The sequence below is a fragment of the Eumetopias jubatus genome, unplaced genomic scaffold (genome assembly GCF_037043125.1).
Source record: "Eumetopias jubatus isolate StellerSeaLion01/CBP00866 unplaced genomic scaffold, mEumJub1_p1.0 scaffold_1, whole genome shotgun sequence".
Classification (NCBI taxonomy): domain Eukaryota; kingdom Metazoa; phylum Chordata; class Mammalia; order Carnivora; family Otariidae; genus Eumetopias; species Eumetopias jubatus.
The window spans coordinates 57283810-57302976 of record NW_028274807.1 but is presented as its reverse complement, the minus strand read 5'-3'; the positions used below and the strand labels follow the sequence as shown (position 1 = coordinate 57302976).

The 19167-nt window shown below is 43.4% G+C and overlaps 1 protein-coding gene and 1 long non-coding RNA gene across 2 annotated transcripts in view; one reads left to right on the top strand and one right to left on the bottom strand.

The window, feature by feature from the left end:
- The window catches only part of LOC114214698 (uncharacterized), a 32449-nt gene that overhangs the window by 474 nt on the left and 12808 nt on the right, over positions 1-19167 (top strand). Inside the window, exon 2 of the long non-coding RNA XR_003610474.2 lies at positions 3958-4081. This is a non-coding gene — a long non-coding RNA (uncharacterized LOC114214698). The remainder of the gene's footprint in view (positions 1-3957; positions 4082-19167) is intronic.
- PLCXD2 (phosphatidylinositol specific phospholipase C X domain containing 2) overlaps positions 17212-19167 on the bottom strand; it is a 43406-nt gene continuing 41450 nt past the window's right edge. The window contains exon 4 of the mRNA XM_028110484.2: positions 17212-17822. Within this exon, the coding sequence (XP_027966285.1) occupies positions 17663-17822 (160 nt within the window). The 3' untranslated portion in view covers positions 17212-17662. The remainder of the gene's footprint in view (positions 17823-19167) is intronic.

Genomic DNA, 19167 nt, shown 5'->3' with positions numbered 1-19167 from the left:
CACATACAGTTCCATCTGACACACTGCCAGGTTTCTATAACCTTGGGCAAGTCACGTCACCTTTAAGGGCTTTTGTTTATTTATAAAGGGAGGATAATAGTCCTGACTGCCAGCTTGCTGGAGCTCCCATTAGTGATACACAGGGGTGGCAAAGCTGAGTGTCACTGCCACGGTTGGCGCTGGACAGAACTCAGAAGCGGTTGCTTCCATTTTCCAGCGGCGTGGGCTCCTTCTCTAGAAAAGATCGATGCCCACCTTCTCCAATCTTATAACAGCCTCGGACTTTCATTCTTGAGATCTTTTTAGTAGTTTCTTATTCCCACAGTTCATTTACCTAAGAGATAGCGAAAGTGGCTCAAGAGAGATAACAACCATTTGTGTATTTTCTTTTTAAAAGAACTGTTGATCTTCTCTAGTTTTTCATAAAAGACAGAATATTAAAACTAGAGGAGACCATAAAAATATCATACACACCCATCCCCTCGCCTCCATTGTTTAAAAAAGCAATTGAGACCAAGAGAGCTGAAGTGATTTGCTCCGTGTTGCATAGCCAGCATGCAGCAATAGCACAATTGGACCAAACCAGTCTTCACTCTGTTGGGCCATTCTGTTACTGGACCGCCAGAGAGTAAGTAATTTTCAAAGCACCATGCCCACCACACCACAGGTTAATACTTCTCCTTCTTTTCTTTAGTCATCCCTGGCAATGACAAAGTCTTTTTTTTTTTATCACTTTCTCTACTAAATTTACAGTCAACTACTAATTTATTATCATCAGTGAATATTTATTGAGAACTTATAATCTTCAGAGTACTGTACAAAATATTGTTGTTTTTTTTTTAGAGTGAGAAAACACGCGTGCGTGCACTTGTGCAAAGGCAGGAGCAAGGGGAAGGTCAGAGGGAGAGGGAGAGAGAGAACCTTAAGAAGGCTCCACGTCCAGCACGGAGCCCAACGCAGGGCTCAATCTCAGGACCCTGAGATCATGACTTGAGCTGGAATCAAGCGTCGGATGCTTAACCGACTGAGTCACCCAGGCGCCCCCAGAGTATTGTACAAATAATTAAAAGTATGTGCGCACACATACACAGACACAGACCCAAACAAGGGACTCTAAGGAAGCTGTGGTTTGGCTCACTAGATAAATTAAAAACCTTCAAGATTATTTAATCTTCTTTGAAAAACTGTGTCTAACATGTTTCTCGGAAAAAATAAGTGACAACAGCAGAACTGAGGATGACCCCATCAATGAATGTTTGTGGTTATTCACAGTGAAGATGCAGAGAGTAAAGAATCAAAACTGAGTCACCACCAAGAAGTTTAAAAGTTGGCACCAACCCACAGAGCAAGATAATGGTGGAGTCAGGACCAGGGTGCCTCTGTCGGGCTATGTTTTATGTTTTATTGGTGGGACTCTAAGTTACCAACACAACTATATTCTATAATAATACCTCTTGCCAAGGGCTTTTCCATCTTGCAAAGAGAAACCAGACGAAATGAATTTTGGTAGAGAACAGTCAGATATTGGGAGGTTTAGCCATTGGTTCTTGCCTATATTCAGGATTCCTACTCAGGAAATAAAGCTCAGTTTTGTGGAATACATATATTTGAACTTGAAGGTATATTTTTTGAGGATGGAGGTACTGGTTTTCTTCAGGTCATAGAGAACCTACCATCTGCTCCTTCACTGCAACATCTTTGCTTGGCCTCTGGGTTTTCTTTTTTTGCAACCTGCTCACTTACTAACCACAAGTTTTCAGCTGGGTGCACTGTGACATCTAATGAGATTACAACAAGGCAGGCCCATGGCCAGCCATCACTACACAGAAAGACACAAGAGCCCCAGCTAAACACATCATATAAGGCTTATCTTAAGATATGAATCCTCGAAAATATCAGCTCAGCGATGACAAAAAAAAATTCTGCCTAGTTAGAGTTCTCTGCAGGAAGTATTTTTGATATTGTTTTGGCTTTAGGAAAAGAAAAACAACTAAACTTCGTGGGGGTTACCTAAGTGCACAGTGAAACTGCAGATTCAAACGGTTTGAATCCTGTCCTCCAAATACAGAAGTCTTATGTGAAAACAATCTCATTTTCATTTTGCTTTCTGGGAAACCCTCCAAGGCACGGTGCATTGCCAGCTCTTTGTGACCTTCAGTTCCCTAACTGCTCCCAAGGGAAACTTGACCTTGGAACTGTCGAGAGGAGGGGAACAAGTTGGTGTGGGGCAAGGCAGAAGTTTCATTCTCTTCGCTCACTGCCCAAAGTGGATGGGTCCTCCTGCACCAAGACCCTTAGAGCCTCTGAGGGCACGGAGATGGGGCCAAAAAATGCAATGAAAATACACATTAACCCCAAAGCAAGGACGCATATAACAAGACTGTCACATGGGATGGAGACTTAGCTGGCCAGCCAAGAGAAGTTCCTAGTGAAGCATTAGGAATAAAAACATTTGGTCCCCACAGATGCACAACTGATGAAGGGCTCCCTGCCTCCTCAGAACATCTTAGGACTGAAATGAAATTCATAGGGCACAAGAATGCCTGTTGTAACTTTAGCTGGCTTCTAGAAGTATTGGGACACCACTCATGACAGATACCCAATCTGTAGGAAGAGTTCCTTAGGTTTTCTTGCTTGACCACAAGACACCATCTGGTCAGAGAGTTAACCAAGACAGGAACAGGTCTATATCAAGAGACCCCCTACTTACATATGGTATATACCATCCCATAGGCCTGCAACCAGTGGTTTCTGACCTTTTGCATAGCAAGAATTCCTTTGATCTCTTAACTTTGCTTATGGGCACATGGGTTGAACTGGCTTTTGCCTTTAGGGCAGATTTTATTAAGTATCCATTAGTATCTTCATTTCCACTACTCAGTGAAAATCTAATTAGAGTAACAACATTACCACACTGACCTGATAGAATCTCAGCCAAAAGCAAAGCAATCAACATTTGAGTTGGTCTCTGTAGCCCGAGAACAGGCTTTCTAGTCAGTTGGCATTTTTAATTTCTGAAAATGGCTTTTATTGTCCCATTCCCACCATCTGTGAGCCCGAAGAATCCAGAAAACTGCTTGTGTATTAGGAAAAAAGAGCAAAGAATTTGGAGTCGCGAGACCTATGGGACTTGTGAGCTGAGTGACATTGAGAAGGGCACTCGCCTTTATTGAGTGTCGGGTTCCTTATGTGAAAGGATGTGTCTGAACATGACACCACCCTTACGGGGCTGTGAGGAAGATGAAAGAAAACCATATGGGGAGTTTTGACGTATTTCCCTTGCTCAGAGAGAGAGATTGGACTGTGGAAATAAAAGGTCCTGGTACAATAAATGAAAAATTTGTCTCTCTGTTACATTAAAATCAAATAACTCAACAAAACAATGTTTGTTGACCAGAAGAAGAGGACGATTTTCTTTTGCAATTTCAGAAAGGGATCAAAATGCTGACCTGAGGGTGAGGGGTGTGGTGTGTGTGTGTGTGTGTGTGTGTGTGTGTGTGTGTGTGTGTGTTTTCTTGTTACTTTCCTGGAGGAGAGGAAAACTACTCTGATACTGGGTTTTATGCCTGCATAGGATCAAGAAAACCTGGGGGAGGGAGTCATAAATATATATTCTGAGGATCCAAGCTAATAATTTAGAAAGGACTCCATACTCTTTTACACTTGGAATACAAATAACATAGATACCGTTGGGTATTTTTCCCAAAACAGAGTGCTAAAGAACATGGGCTTTGGCCAGACAGACCCCAGTTTAAATTTCACTTCACCTTACCAGCTATCCAATATGTGTGAATTGAGCAAATTGTGTAAGTTTATTATAAGGATTAAATTTTTTAAAAATGTAGATAAAAAAGGCAGTAGTTCATTTCCTGGTTGTCAGAGGCACTGGATAAAGGTGAATTGTTATGAGTCCATGTATTTCAGCTCCAAATTTTTCTCTTTATCCTAATGTTTTAGGTCACAAAAATGATAGCATGTGAGTACAGTTCATGCGGGGTCAGCTGTCTCAGAACATGGCACCTATTCAGTGGACTTGGCAACGCGATCCCTATTTGTAATGCCTTTGCTATCACACACTGAGGTATGTATGAGGTGGGTCAGTATAAAGAAGAAATTCTCTGTTCAAAGATGTTTAGCCAACCACATCTCACGGTGGCATTTCTTTATCTTGATCTTGTAAATGCTCAGGCATTGTGGCTGCTTTGGAATTTCTGCCAGACAGCTAATGGAATTTTTAGGGTGTATCCGAACAAAAGTGAAATGGAGGTTGGTAGGAAAGGAAGACCTTATGCATTTACTGCTTGAATGACACCAACAAGCCATTTGGATTCCAGGCTCACATGGGTCTCTTTGGGTTGCAGTTACCAGGAGCCTTGATATGATAGATTGCTGAAGGTTCCTCCTGCTTTAAGGCTCTTTCTGCCCAAATCCCCGGGATTTAGATGAGTGGATATGAGCTGCGGTGAAGTGAAATTGTAATTAATTTTCTTAGTTCCTGGAGAAGGATTGGAATGGTGTCATAGTTCAAATGTCGTACTTATTAAGTTGGGGCTCATGAATTTGATTCTCTGGAATAGAAAGGGGTGGAGATCTAGCCTGAAAATTCCCTGGGTTTACTTAAGAAATATCCAGGACTGGGAAGACTCCAGGCACCGTCACTACTAGGACTGGGAAGAGTTCGCTTGCTCTCCGCCTGTTCCTCCCCCTTCCTTCCCCTCCAAGAAGGTCCTGTCTCATCAGCGCTGGTGTTCTGGTTATAGTGGTACCCAGCTGGCCTCGGGCATGGCACATCAAAGGGCAGGTGGAGAACCGCTGACTCCAGTAGTCAGCCTTGCTTTCGTCAGTGACCCCCCCCAACGCCCACACACACCACAATTTATGTTCCCACTTGTGCTTAACTCCATGACCACTTGGGAAAAACACTGGATTGGAAATGAGGCAGAATTTGGTAGAATCCGGGCCCAGCCTCTGAGTAAACTCGGGCAAATTAATTAACTTCTGGGTTCTAACTTCCTAACTTGTAAAAGGAATAATATTATCTCGTTTAGTCAATCTCAAGAGTAACTTCCCCCCACCTAATATCCAATATGCCTGAAATGGGAAGAAAAGCTGGATATACTCTCAAGGGCCACCAGGGTTTTGGCTTAAGCCGGATGCTATGCAGAAAGGATAGATAAGACCTATCTGTTCCTAAGGCTGCCTAAGGTATTGTGGGTAAATCTGGCCGATGCATTGGAATGTTCTGACACACTCCCCACCCCCCTCTAAGCCTCCCCCTTCACATGCATTATCTATGAACATTCTCTGGAAACCAGCCAGACGCACACTTAACATTTTACAGAGTTAATATCTTCTCAGAAATGTATCAGTTTCTGTAATTCTTCCCCACATTCCTGGGAGTTAGCCACAGACTCACCCAAAATCACACATGGGATTTGTGTCTGTGCTACCCTCCTCAATGGCCTCCATTCCTGCATCGAGTTAACTGCCTGAGCCACATAAAAATTCTGGCCACAAACCACACTAAAGGGGATACACTTCAATTCCATAAATGATTGACAAAATAGTGCCAACATTACCTTGTTGAATAAATGGCCCAATCCCTTCCCTAAAGGGAGTTCAGAAAAATAGGGCTTCTCTATCACCAGGGCTTCTAACAATGATAAGAGCTCCAAGCCATTGCATAGACCTGACAAGTATATAGGATGACAGTATGACAACCTTTCTGGAAGAGTTGGATTCAGACCTAAAGCAGAGTGGACCATGTTTATTAAAAAGGACATATTTCTGGAATGTGTAGACTTGAAGGGGAAAAAGTCCATGTTTTTTGGTGATTACTTAATAATCTTACTCCCCCTAGAGAATCACTTAATAACTTGTTCTCGAGTTTTTTTCTTCCCTATAGACCTCCAGAAGTAGGGGAAGCTTCTTCAAAGCCCCAAGCTCTCATGCGGGAGGTGACATCAGGTATTTAGTTTGTGCCTGAGTCTTGTTCATGTTTATTTGTTGTTGAGCTAGGGAAGGACCCTGTGGCATTTACAACTCTGGGTAGGAGAAAAATGTGTCTGGTCAGAAGAGAATACGGGCTCTTGCCACAGAGATCAGTGCCTTCCACATCGCCTTGTGTCCGTTCTATAGAGACAGTCAGGCATGGGCTCTAGTGGTCTTCTGTCAAAGTTGGGAAACAGCCTTTCATCAGTAAATGATTGACCTGGCTGCCCTGGGTGATAAGCTTAGGTAAATAGGCTTGATTCTGCTCCAGCAATTTCAAGACCTTTAACTCCTTAGGTTCCAGAGCAGAAAAATGCACATGGCTTCCTAGGAGAGCCTATCATTTTGAATTTGACAGTTTTCTGGACAGTGTGTTCCTCAGAATTATAATGCCAACTGTCATGCTATATCTTGGAAGTATCAAGAATTCATGCAAACAAAATTCTGGAACAAAGTTATGTTTGAAGAGCCAGGACTAATGGAAGAACTTCAAGAAATCACACATACGATTTTTATAATGAAAGATAGAAAACTTTCTAAACCTTTGAAATATGTAGAGGAACAATGACGATTTTCAAAGGGGAGCAAGAACGGAAAAAAAATAACAGCCCATTTTGCAGAATATGTTGGTGGACAAATGATTGAATTCTCTCGACACGCGCCCACAACTAACATACATCTCCTTCCGTAGGCCGTCATCAGAGACACCCTGGCTACAAGGCTGGGTAGAGTGCTTAATGTATTGTGATCTTGAGAGAAAGGCCCATGACCAGACAGATTGCCTACCTTGATTGCTGCTTTAGAATCTGGATTCTTCTCTCGAATTCCTTCTTGACTCAGCAGTGGTGGCCCACGACTGTTCCAATCCTTGCTGAAGAGTTTGGGACGGTGGTAAGAAGCATCAACACAGGCTTTCACTTTTCCTCAAGCACCAAATCAAGGTGTTCCCCTCCATTTGCTTTCTTGCTTTCCCTGGCCCCTGCAGACAGCGGTCACGGGCTGTGACTTGCTCGCAGTCAGGTATGTTGACAGATATGAAGGAGGGAGCCTGCGCTGGTCTCAGCTGCCTGGTCTGGCCAATCACTGTAGACCAGACCAGGCTCTCAGTCCTGTTCAAGCCTGATAGCACCGCGGGGGCAGAAAGCAGATCTGTTAGCTATTGACTATCCAGAAAAGCAGTGACCTTGCAACCAGATCCGTGAAGCAGACTAGTATATATGGGAGGAAAATCTTTTTATTTCACTTCTTTTTCTTGTAGCAATCCCAGAAGGGAATTTGGAGGTCACTTTAGCCAATCTCTCATGTAATAGAATTTCTTCTATTGAATTCCTGTCTGGTGAGAAATCATCTGGAAATTTCTTGAACAAATCTGGCTGCCTCTTACTGAATGTGCACTATATACCAGGCGTTTATATATCTCTATATACATCTATAGACACAGACATATAGATGTATATGCATAAATCCTCATAGTAACCTTGAAATTTCCTACTTATTTTATCGGTGAGGGAAGAGAAGCTCAAAGGGGTAATAGTCATGCAATGAGTAGGTGCTTCAATCAGGATTTGAACTCACTGTTCTAAAACTGTACCAATGTCAATGCACTTTCTGTAGTACTCCGTGGTAGGCTGAAGAGCACCCAAAGATGTCCATGTCCAAATCCTTAGAACCTGTGGATGTGTCACCTTACATGGTAAGGGGGATTTCGTAGATGGGATCAAGTTATGAATTTTGAGATGGGAGATTATCCTGGAATATCCAGGTGGGCCCAGTATATCATAGGGGTCCTTGTAAGATGCTAGAATCAAAGGAGACATGGAGACAGAAGTGGAGTCAGAGAGAGATTAAAGATGCTGCCGACTTTGAAGATGCAGGAAGGGGCCACTGGCCAAGGAATAGCTTCTAGAAGCTGAAAGGGCAAGGAAATGAATTTTCCTCTAGAACCTCCAGAAGGAATGCTGCCCTGGGCTGGCCCATTTTAGACCTCTGACTCTAGACTTAAAAGGTAACAAATGTGTGCTGTTGTAAGCCACTAAGCTTGTGGTGACTCATTATAGCAGCTATAGGAAACTAATGCACTAATGCACACTCTCTCAGAAATACTCTGCCTGATGATGAGCTCATGATCTCCGGTAGGAATGTTTTTTACTGAGCCAAGCTCTACCTTCTTGAAATGGCAGCTCATGGGTCCTAGTTCTTCTCTGCATATCAGGCACTCTAGGAGGCAGTTGCAAATGTTGGGGAAGGACGCTGGGTGGAGACTCAGAAACCAGGCTCTAGTCCCAGCTCTGCCTTGGGCCAGTCTTTTCTCTCTGGCTTTCAGTTTTCTTTCCTGTAACATTAGCACCTGGACAAAAGCTCTTTGGTCCTTCCACATCTAAATTTATAAGATTCTAATATCTCAGTCGTCTAACAATTTGAAAATACTTGAAGATATCCCCATCACCCTTTTCTCGGTCTTTTCTAAACTCAACATCCCTAGTTTCTCAGGTGACATTACTTCTAGACCCTTCACCCTCCTAGCTGTCTTTCTCTTGAAAGGCTCCAATTTGTCCACCTCCCTCTGAAATGTGGTGTTCAGACTTGTGCAGGGCACCCAGCCACCCCTCCATGTCTGCCAGTGTGTCTGGTTTCTCCCATCTCCCACTGCCCTCTCATGCTAAAGCCCACCTAACTATCCCTTAGGGGCCTTTGGACTTGCTTAATCTGTTCCTTTTTATCTTCTTTTATCCAACTTTACCTCTTGAAAGACAGCATCCATAATCAACAAATTCATATGATTCTTAGTTTAGTTCATTTTTTTTAAATAGGAAAGACCAAGGCCTATGTCAGCCATCGTTGCTTGCTTAACAACCTTTAAATGATCATTCATTCTCACGGGTACTGAAAGACAGTGGTATGTAAATTTCTTAGGATCATAGTTTCCTCTGAGAATCTGAGGAGAGCTACGGGTCCTCTACTAGAAAGAAGTGCACATACTTCCAAAATTTTTTGTGTGATGTCAGGGCATTCTGGTCCCACTGAGTTAGTCCACTGACCCCTCTGATGTGTGGCAAGTTAGTTCTAGACCCGCAAGGTTGTTGGGGAGGGGGGAAGCTTTTGCAAAAGGCGATCTAATGTCTTCCTCCAGGTCCACTGATACTTCATGGAGGCCTAGAAATGAGACTGCTGGGCCCAGGTTGAGCAAATGCCCATTAAGGATGGAGGCAGGAAAGTCTTCAGGCCACAAGGCAGAGAAGTTCTCAGGTTAAACAAAGAATAGCTTTCAGTGACCCCTTTTGCAATGAGAGCTCTGCTTCTCAGGGCCTTTCTCCACAGGATAAGTCCCATTCTTTAGACACCAGGCCCCTTAGATTGAAGGCATCTGCTTGCCTCAGGCTTCTCCCAGTTGCATGATGCTACTGGATGGAGGCTGACACCCCTGTGTCCCCCTTCCCCACCCATGCTCTCCAAAAACGCTGCCCAGCTGTGCAAACAGCCCAGTCTGACTAGCACTTTTGTTTAACTGGCACTTGCCCAGGCCATTCTGGGTGAGGTTTGAGGCACATGGGCTTTGGCCACTGTCCCTCCCTTACAACCTTCTACCCTCTCTGAGAATGAAAGGTTTCAAGTCTCAAAAATAATAACACTCCTTCAGTCCCAGTGAGCAGATCTGCAGAGGGATAAACAAAGAAACATACTGCTGATCAAGAAGAATTCCTTTGGGGGAAGGAAAAAAAAAACACACACACACACACACACACAACAAAAATCTGGAGCATCCAGGCATCCTAACCTCAGGGATTCACAGAAGAGGACTCACTTCCCAAGTCAAAGAAGCAGGGTTTGCTCTCTGCATTGTGTGAAACCCCAGGCGTGGCCGTCAGTGGGACTGGGTGACTGGGCACCTCTCTCCTGCCCATTTAAACTGCTGCACAGGACGGCTGGGAAAGAGGGTGGTCGGGGCACAGACTTCTACAGGAGACATGGAGAGTATCCTTGCGAAAAAAGAGGGGATTTTCTATCTCAAATAGCAGTTTGTTTATATACTTATTTATTTAGTTAAGGATGTTTGGAAAGAACACAGCCAAACCCAGTTCTTAACCAAAGTGTGCGGCTGACTCAAGTGTGCGGCAGTTTTTTTTTTCAACTTGGAAAGGATCGTAAACAAAGGTCATTCCCATAGCTTCACAGTGGATTTTTTTTTTAATTTACTTTGAAAGGAAATTTTATATCACTGTTGAAAAACCCAGTATCACTTGCCATAAAGAGAAGGTAACCATAAAATAAATACAATGCAAACAAAATGATATTAAATGTTAGATGGAGGCTATTGCCTTTTTAAAAATTTAAGCTAGGTAAACAAGGGTTAGAGGGGTTTCATCACTAAGCTGAGACTGTCCTCTCTACTAATCAGAATGATTAAGTGATTAATGACACGAATGCTATTCAAGGCTGTGACCACCTTCCACCTCACATCATCTGGCATACCACCAGGGGCATGAACCCCACTGGGAGGGGGTGGGTGTAAAGTCTCCACCCCCAAACTAAGACTAATAAAACTACTCTTGAGAATTTCCTGGGTGCCAAGCTCTGGGCTAAAATGCTTTCTGTATAGTTTCTTATGTGGACTTCTCAACAACCCATCAGAGGAGGTATGATTAGTCCTATATCCTATATATTTAGAGATGTTAGTTTGCCTAAAGTTACGTAGCCAGGACGTGCTAGAGTTGGGATAGAAACACAGGGCTGTGCATCTCTGAAATGCCTGTTGCCATAGTTTCTGTGCTAAATAGAATGTTCAGAACCCAGCTACAAAATGAAATCTTCATTTGTACACGGTGTACCAGCTCCATTCTCATAGAGCAATGTCTCAACCCAAGTGTATGTTCAGAAATTGAGGCAGGCCAGTGGAGTCTTTGCAATTACCCCATGCAGGTTTTAAACCCTCTTTGCTTATGTTTAGACCCAGCCTTATCTTCATCATGTAATTTTTTATTAAAACCAAATGGGAATAACTGAACATGGTGCATATGAAAGCCAACCAGAGGATAGTATGGTAGATTTACTAGACACTAACTAAAATACAGGTGAAAAATCTGACTTTTACCTTGTTCTTCAATTGCTACATGTGATTATCCCTAATTAGCTGTTGTAACATTCAACTATATGAAATGAATAACATGGAATTAATTTCATCTCTACTAAATTCATACACAGGACTTTCACCTCAACCCATTATTTTTGTAAAGCAGAAGGCAAAAAGAGAAATTCACTGAAATTAAGTGGGCTCTGCTATTCTACTAAAAAGAATTAAGAATGAGGAAAATATTGGAATCTTTGTTGCCAACAGGGCCTGGACACCCTCTCATTATTGACTCTGTGTGCGGACAAACACATAATCTCTGCCTTGTTCTATCTCCGGGCATTTGGCAGTCGCTCAGAGTAACATGGGCTGGAGATGGTGGTTGGGTGAGAATATGGAGGCCAGGAGGACCTGGCCCAAGCCTACGAGAAACAGCTGAAGTGTTGGGGGGTGAAGCTCAGAAAGGCATGGGTGACAAGGCTGTGCGCACATTTCATGCTCATCTTGGGGACTGCGGGCATGGTCAGCCAATTCCCATGGATTCCTCACCCAATATCGTATGATAAGTCATCTTATTGACGCTGAGCCTATAGCCTTTAAAAAAATTAGAAGTGGGCCGATAATAAAATGCACATAGAATCAAGGAAAAGTGCCTGCTGAAGTTTTATATTTATTATTGGGCTTAGGCCTATTTAGGTAGTTCAAATAAAATACAAGAACAGACATCATGTCATATCTATTAAATTTTTTTTCACAGTTAAAATGAGGTAATCTGGCTTTACAATGTTTTAGGCTGAATTAAGCAGTATGATCCAGTTTATAAGAAGGAGAGAAATATTTGAATAATGACTTCCTAGGGGGGAAAAGCCAAGTGAAATGTGTGTGAATAAGATAATTAAGCCACAAAATACATTTCAGAGTACCAAGCAGCATATATGTAAAATTTTAACTCTAACCTTAAAATTGGTACAATTTATTATTATTATGTTTTTACTTAACTTAGCAAACAGCATGCATTGTAATATAAAACAAGCCTAGAGGACAAACAATATCTAATAGAGTATTTATCAGATTAATATATCATCTGAATTGACCAAGACGTATTTTCACTATGATAATCTCTGTATTTTCTAAGTGCTGATTATAGTTGGCATATATCCAGTACAAACAATGCATACACAATCTGTATGTGATACTTATTAACACTGGGGCATAAATTAGGAAGTATAATAGCAGCAAGGTACCACTGTGTCTAGAATATGTTCTAATATTTATCATATTGATACTATAGATTCATGACCACAGTGTTATTAGTGCTATAAACTAATAGCAAATATAAAACTGCAAATATACAAAGCGACTGAAGGCCTGTTTGACTTCAAAGTGCTATGCTTCTCATTGGGCTACAAGCTTGTGAGCAAGCTCCTGCTATTTGAATGAAGCACTGGCCCCGAGTTCTGGGTTCCAATCAGATTCTGTGTGTGGCGGTGGGGGGTGGGGGGGCAGAATTATGCCTTTGGGACAGTACAGAGCAATAACCTTGGTGGTAAGAGTGCATTTGGGCATCATTGAAAACGTTGTGCCTTTTTGTGTAAGTTTTGCCAGCATTGTTATTTATAGTAATCGGCAGATGATAAAGGATGGCCAGGAGACAAGAGAAGAAAGTGGTCTTCTGTGGAGATCAGAAGGAATGAGATGGAAAATGCCTCTTGACTACTGATGAGGTTATCTCAATAGACTGTGGAATTGAGTTCCCAGTGAAGAGAAGAAAAATATTGTATCCAAACTATGTAGCTTAGAAAGGAGTCTGAAAAACCCTAAGAATAAGTTTCATTGGAGAAAAGACTAGAACACTATATCCACTGCAGGATCGAAAGAGTTCTCTTAGAATATTTTTATAGTGTTTTAAGACTGCTATTTCAACAACATCAATGGCCATTGTCAGTATTTCTAGTAGGAAGCCAGGGAAGCCAGAAGATAAGGCGGTCATACATCTCCTGGGGTAGTAGGTAGTAAAGAGCTGTTCATGATCACTTGGAATTAGGGTCCATTTCCAGCTAAATCACTTATCCCCCAACCAGTTCACTCCTGTGTATCCAAGGTAACATTTGTGAGTGACAAAGTGATGATGGCAAATACTAGGAAGCCATCTGAGGCAGAGGGCCAAGGAAGACTGGAAAGGTGGTAGAATTTTGAGGGACAACCACGTTCTGTGCCATACAGAACAAACTTCCTGTCAGGACATTTGATGTTATCAGTTTCTATTCATTCCCTTGTGGCGTAACATGACTGTTTAGCATGCACTTGGGAAAGCCCACCTCCCAGGAACTCAAGTGGGCATCGGCTGATTTCATGCAGCTACACGCATCTCGTTCTGTGGATTACTAAAGGCGCCAGTTCCCTCATCCCACACCACACTTTTGAGCAATGAACCCAAATGGCATTTCTTCACACATGCCACACAAGGAAGAATTACCGGAACTGGGTACCCCCCTGAGTATGAGGCATTTACTTTAATCATCAGGAGCCTGATATTTTGGGAAGCTAGTCCACCAAGGTGTGCAGAACATCACTAAAGTAGCAGACAACATCTTTATTCCAGATTAAGAAACCAAGGCAGATGTAGCACAGGGTCACTTAGCTGCAAAGCCACGAGAGAGAAGTCTCATGGTTGTGCCCCACTCGTTAGCCTGTTCCATTTCCCAGAACCTCCCAGTAAAAAACTGCAGTCGGCCAACAGAGAACATTACAAAAACTGCACCCGGGGCACGAACTCATTCGGTAAGATGGCCTGATTTTGTGTAGCCCTAGTGCTTCCATGAAAAGAAACCATTTCATTTCAGTTGTAACAACTTCTGCTTCTCCACCATTAGCTTAGCACTAAGCTTTCTTGCCAGGTTGTAATCATGTCTCTTTGGAGGACACTTTCTTATGGCAGGATTCAGAAACAAAATCCTGACCCACCACGAAACTGCATTTCATTCCAGAATGCTCCACCATATCATCTTCTTGACCAGAAACATCCACTTTGTGATGTGAACGTGAGGGCATGAAAGAAGAACTAGGACTCTTAAGATTGATCATGACCTGGGCTCAGATCTTGTGTTTTCTTTGAGTTTATATAAAAATCCTGGGTTCGGACTGTGGCTTAACTCTTCTCAAGAATTCAGGGGTCTGGACTCAGTGCTGAGGAAATGACTAAACTTAATTATTAGCGGTCTCATACAGCATATACGTAATAGTTTTTGGCATGATCCTCTCTGGTCTGCCATTAATTTAAAATTTAATCCACCATCATTTATCATCCCTTCCATCAGTTCCATCTTGACTTCTCTCTCCAACCCTAAGAGTATCTTGTGGGCCCATGAAACCACAGTGGTACCTCTAATAGGCTCCAAGTTCAAGCCTTTAAACAGTGCTCTAATCTAACAGAAACCTGTGATTGTCCCCTTTGCCACAAAGCCATGGAAATGTGGTGAATGGTCCAGAGAATTCATGAAAAACTCAGCCTACATTTCAGAAGAACTATGGCCCAAATCCTATGAAACTAAAGGCCTCTTTGGCTCAGTCAAGTAGCTTTTTAGTTGATCTTGAAGTGAATTCTGAGTAAGCACGATAGCCTTGTTTGATCCTGTGAGAATAAATGATGCGGTTGGGTCAACCATTTTTATTGTTGGCAGTTGGAGAATGAGTCATAGACCTAAAGTTTATTCTCCCTCTGTCCCATCACAGAGTCTCCTGCTTGGCCTTAGGTCCAAGAGCAGAATGCATCCGTCCTTTGCGATATGCTGAACAACTTTTTCTTGGAGCAGAGATTCTGCCAATTCAAGGGTGTTTATCAAGGGCGAACTGCAAATAATCTTCCTCCCATCTCCCAGAACGCCTGTGCAGAATTTCAGAAGGCAAGCCAGGCTGGCAACCCAGAGCAGTAAGAAGGAGTGAGCACCTGCACTTGCCACATAGAGCAAGGCTCCGTGCCCATGACCTTGGGACCGTTTTCTGTGCTTCTGGGTCATGCTTGATGACTTTTCTCTTACCAGGCGAACACTGAGATGCACTTAAATGTTACAACCCAAGTGAAGTGCAATTATATCTTTTAAAACTAAAGGAAAAAGTCAAGTAAACATTTCACGGAACAGTCAGCAGCCCTTGGGTGTCACTGGCGTCCTGTGTAGATACCTGCCAATGCACCGGGCCTCATAGCACCGAGCACCTGGACAAAGATGAGGCTCAAATAAAAGAGAGCAGGAATAATTCTCCTCTTGCCTCCTGATCTCTTTGCCAAGTAACAAAGGGTTAAAAGAGGGGAGCCGATCTAGTCCCTAGCAATGGACCAAGAGTTAAAAATAAGACCAAAATGAAACAATAATGACACAAAACCCTGAGGGTAGGCCAGGGATTTCAGAGCTTGTCACTGGGGTTTAATAGCAGAATTGAGGAACAACTGAGAAAGCGAGGGCACTTCCTTTCTTACTCTTTTCCAGAGAAGGCCCTAAAAAATGGACAGCACAATCCCAGAAACCTCTTGGAGGGGGGTTTCAAATGCAAGAACAGGAAAAGTTAAGCCAGATTTTCCCAGAGGCATTTGTCTTGTGATCCCCCTCCAGCCGTGGGAGCTAAAGGTCAGGGATGAACCAACTTTACAGAGAGGCTGGAAGAGCACGAGCTGGGCGTGCGCGTGTGCTTTTGGCAGCTCACCCCAGGTGCCCACCGCTGCACAGCCTGAGCACTGGCAGGGGAGGAATGGCGAGCCGCTGGGAGGTGGCCTAATGATCCACACACACACACACACACACACACACACACACACACACACACACACACACACACATCTGTCCAGGAGTCCATGTTTATCTGCCTTAAGAATCCAGAGGCTGACATTTCCTTAGGGATCCTCAGACAGTTCTGAGGGGCATCGGCGCGTACACACTCACATGCCCCGTTTTCTTTCCAGATCCTTCCTTTCTGACCTTCTACTAGAGATTCTCCCTCAAGAACTGAGAGTTCTTCATGACCCATTGCATCCTCTTGCCCTCTGCGTGGCCTGCCAGGGGCTTCTCAGCTCTGGACCACACCCACGCAATGCACACTGTCCCGACAGGCCTGGGGGAGCTGGGAACATTCCTGGCCCAGTCAGAGGTCATTCACAGTCCTGAAACGCACCGGCCTGTTGAAGATCAGGGCGGCGTTGGGCCTGGGTGAGAAAAGTTCAGGAAGCGCCTTTGTGAGTGCTCTTGAGGTAAGACGCACTGAAGATACTTAATCTATAAATAAATAAATGGATAAATAAATAAATAAAAACACAAGAGGGCTCTTTCTAGATAAGTACCTCTTACCAATTAAAAAAACAAAACAAAACCCAAAATCCCCTCTTGAGTTTCACAGCCCTCCTGCAGGGGTGATTAGCAGGCCCAAAACAACCTGCAGAAAGTAGAACAATCGAGATGCAAACTGGAAACGTTCCAGCACTGGGTCTCATTCACTTGATGATGACACGCAAGTCATCCTGAATGTTCCCGAGGTAGTCTGGTTTTCAAGAAGTTACAGAACAGCTCCAAACCCACTCGGAGCTTCCTCCTTAAATCCATTGCACTTGCCCATGCATCCCGCGGCTGCCTCCCCAGTGCCACGATAAGGTGCCTTCCGGTAGCGTTATACCTTACGCGACACAGCACAGACCTGGGTCCTCAGCAGGCAGCAATGAAATGCAATTCCAAGATCTGGCTTGAAGATCCCATTCTAAAGAGGACTTTGCCAAAATGATGCAGGAGGTTACCTGGCAGCCATTTTGGGAAAAGCTTACAGGATTAAAACCAAAGAAATGCGGCATGCGCGGCATGCAGCAAACATGCATATCTATTTCCTGTTGGGCCCCACACTGAAAAGATCCCCCACCATTGTTCCTTTCAGTTTTAAGAAGGGGCCAATAGAAATGGAAAGGAATCAATGTTTTACAACTGGGAAACACATTTCTGATACCACAGGCAATATGCACGGTTTATCCAAAGAACGCAGGTGCCCAGTTCCCAAGCAGCAGCTATGCAAGAACAGCTTGTGGCTGGAATGGTCTGGTGATCAAGAAGTCTTACTCTTTCAGGGAAGAAGTGGTGACATTCGACATGCCAGAGAGAAGTGGTGCCTGGCCCTTTTCTCCCTCAAAGCCCCAGGTTGATGTTAGAGCCACCCACGGGGCCTTCCACACCTGCCATGAGCCATTCTTTTGCCTAAGAATGCGTTTCTGGTTCAGTCTTCTCACTGGCTCGCATACAACATCCTGGCAGACAGCCGGAAACCGGGCCAATTCGGAGACACTCGAAGGAAGCTGGAGACCCCCTTTCCACGTTACATTCCACATCATGAGCCACTGGGGAGACCCTAACTTTGATCACATGAAACATGCTTCTTCCCTTGGACTTCAGGTTTTTTTAGAAGTCTCATTTGGGAAAAATGCAATTAAAAGCTCTGTAATTTTATCCAAATGGCCCTATGAAGAGGGGAAACTGCCCTCCTCCTCCTTCCCCATCACTGCCCAGGGGCTGTCCTAACAGGAAACCCTTCAGAACTCTGGCCTGGATCAACAAAGTCAACATTGAAATAAAAACCAAATCAGCATTTAGCCAAAGCTCTGTCCTCCTGGAGGAGGTCATTCAATTCAATGACAGTCGTGGCGAAGTCCACCAGGTCCACGAAGTCAGATGTGATGATGTTGACACCCATGGCTCCGGGCTTCTGAGTCTTCACCCAGTCCAGGATGGCAGGAAGATTCCTACACAGAAGACAGGACAGAGAGCAGAGTTGAAAAGGACTCTTCCAGAAATGGAAACAAGACATTTCCATTCGTGTAACAAAAGTACGCCAATAAAAGCACTAGTCCCCCACAGTTCGTCCGTTGGAGTTGTAGATCTCTTTCAAGGATGAAGTGATGTCTATTCCAACAGAGAACTACACTTTCAGGGTTTCTGCTCTGGAAGAGGAGATTATCTGCCTCAAGCACCAAAGAGATAACCATGTCAGTAGGACCTTGAAACACTAAGATTGAGAGCTTAATTATTGGTAGGTTCTCTAATTTTTTTTATCACGAAAATTTTCAAACATATTGCAATGCTGAAAGAAATTTACGGGCAGTGCATGCACCACCTAGCTTCTACCACTAACATTTTATAGTACGTGCTTGCCACATAGCTGTCCATCCACCCAACACGCTATCCTTCTATCAAAATATCTTATATTTTTGACAAATTCCAATGGCAAACAGCTATACACATGCCCCAAATACCCTAGTATGCATATCATTATCCAGGACTCAATATTTGTTTTAATTTTTCTTTTGACATAAACTCGCATCCAATAAAATGGGCAAATCTTAAGTGTACACTAGTTGAGTTGGGACAAATGTATGTACGTAATGTACACCCATTATCAAGGGACAGAACATTACCAGCACCCCGGAAGGTTCCTGCATGTACCTTCCCCATCAATCCCTGCCTGCATCCTCCCAGGGGCAACAATTATCCTCATTTTTTTTTCTACCACTGATTAAATTTGCCTGTTCTAGGGGGCACCTGGGTGGTTCAGTCGTTAAGCACCTGCCTTTGGCTCAGGTCATGATCCCAGGGTCCTGGGATCGAGCCCTACATCGGGCTCTCTGCTCTGCGGGAAGCCTGCTTCTCCCTCTCCCACTCCCCCTGCTTGTGTTCCCTCTTTCACTGTGTCTCTCTCTGTCAAATAAAGTCTTTAAAAAAAACATTTGCCTGTTCTAGAACTTCATGTGAGTTCATGCAGTATGTATTCTTTTGTGTGAGGTTCTTTCACTCAGCATTATGGTTTTGGAATCCATCCATGTTGTTGCATACATCAGCAGCTTGTTCTTCATTTTAATCACCGTACTGTTTCACTGCATGAATATACTGTAGTTTGTTTATCCATTTTCTTACTCATGAATAAATGGGATATTGCTCATTTTTGGATATTATGGCTAAAACTGTTATGGGCATTCTTATCTAAGTCTTTTTGTGGACATTTATTTTCATTTCTTTTGGATAAATATCAAGGACTAAAATTCCTTTACTACATGGTAGGCTTACATTTAGTTTTATAAGAAACTTCCAGAT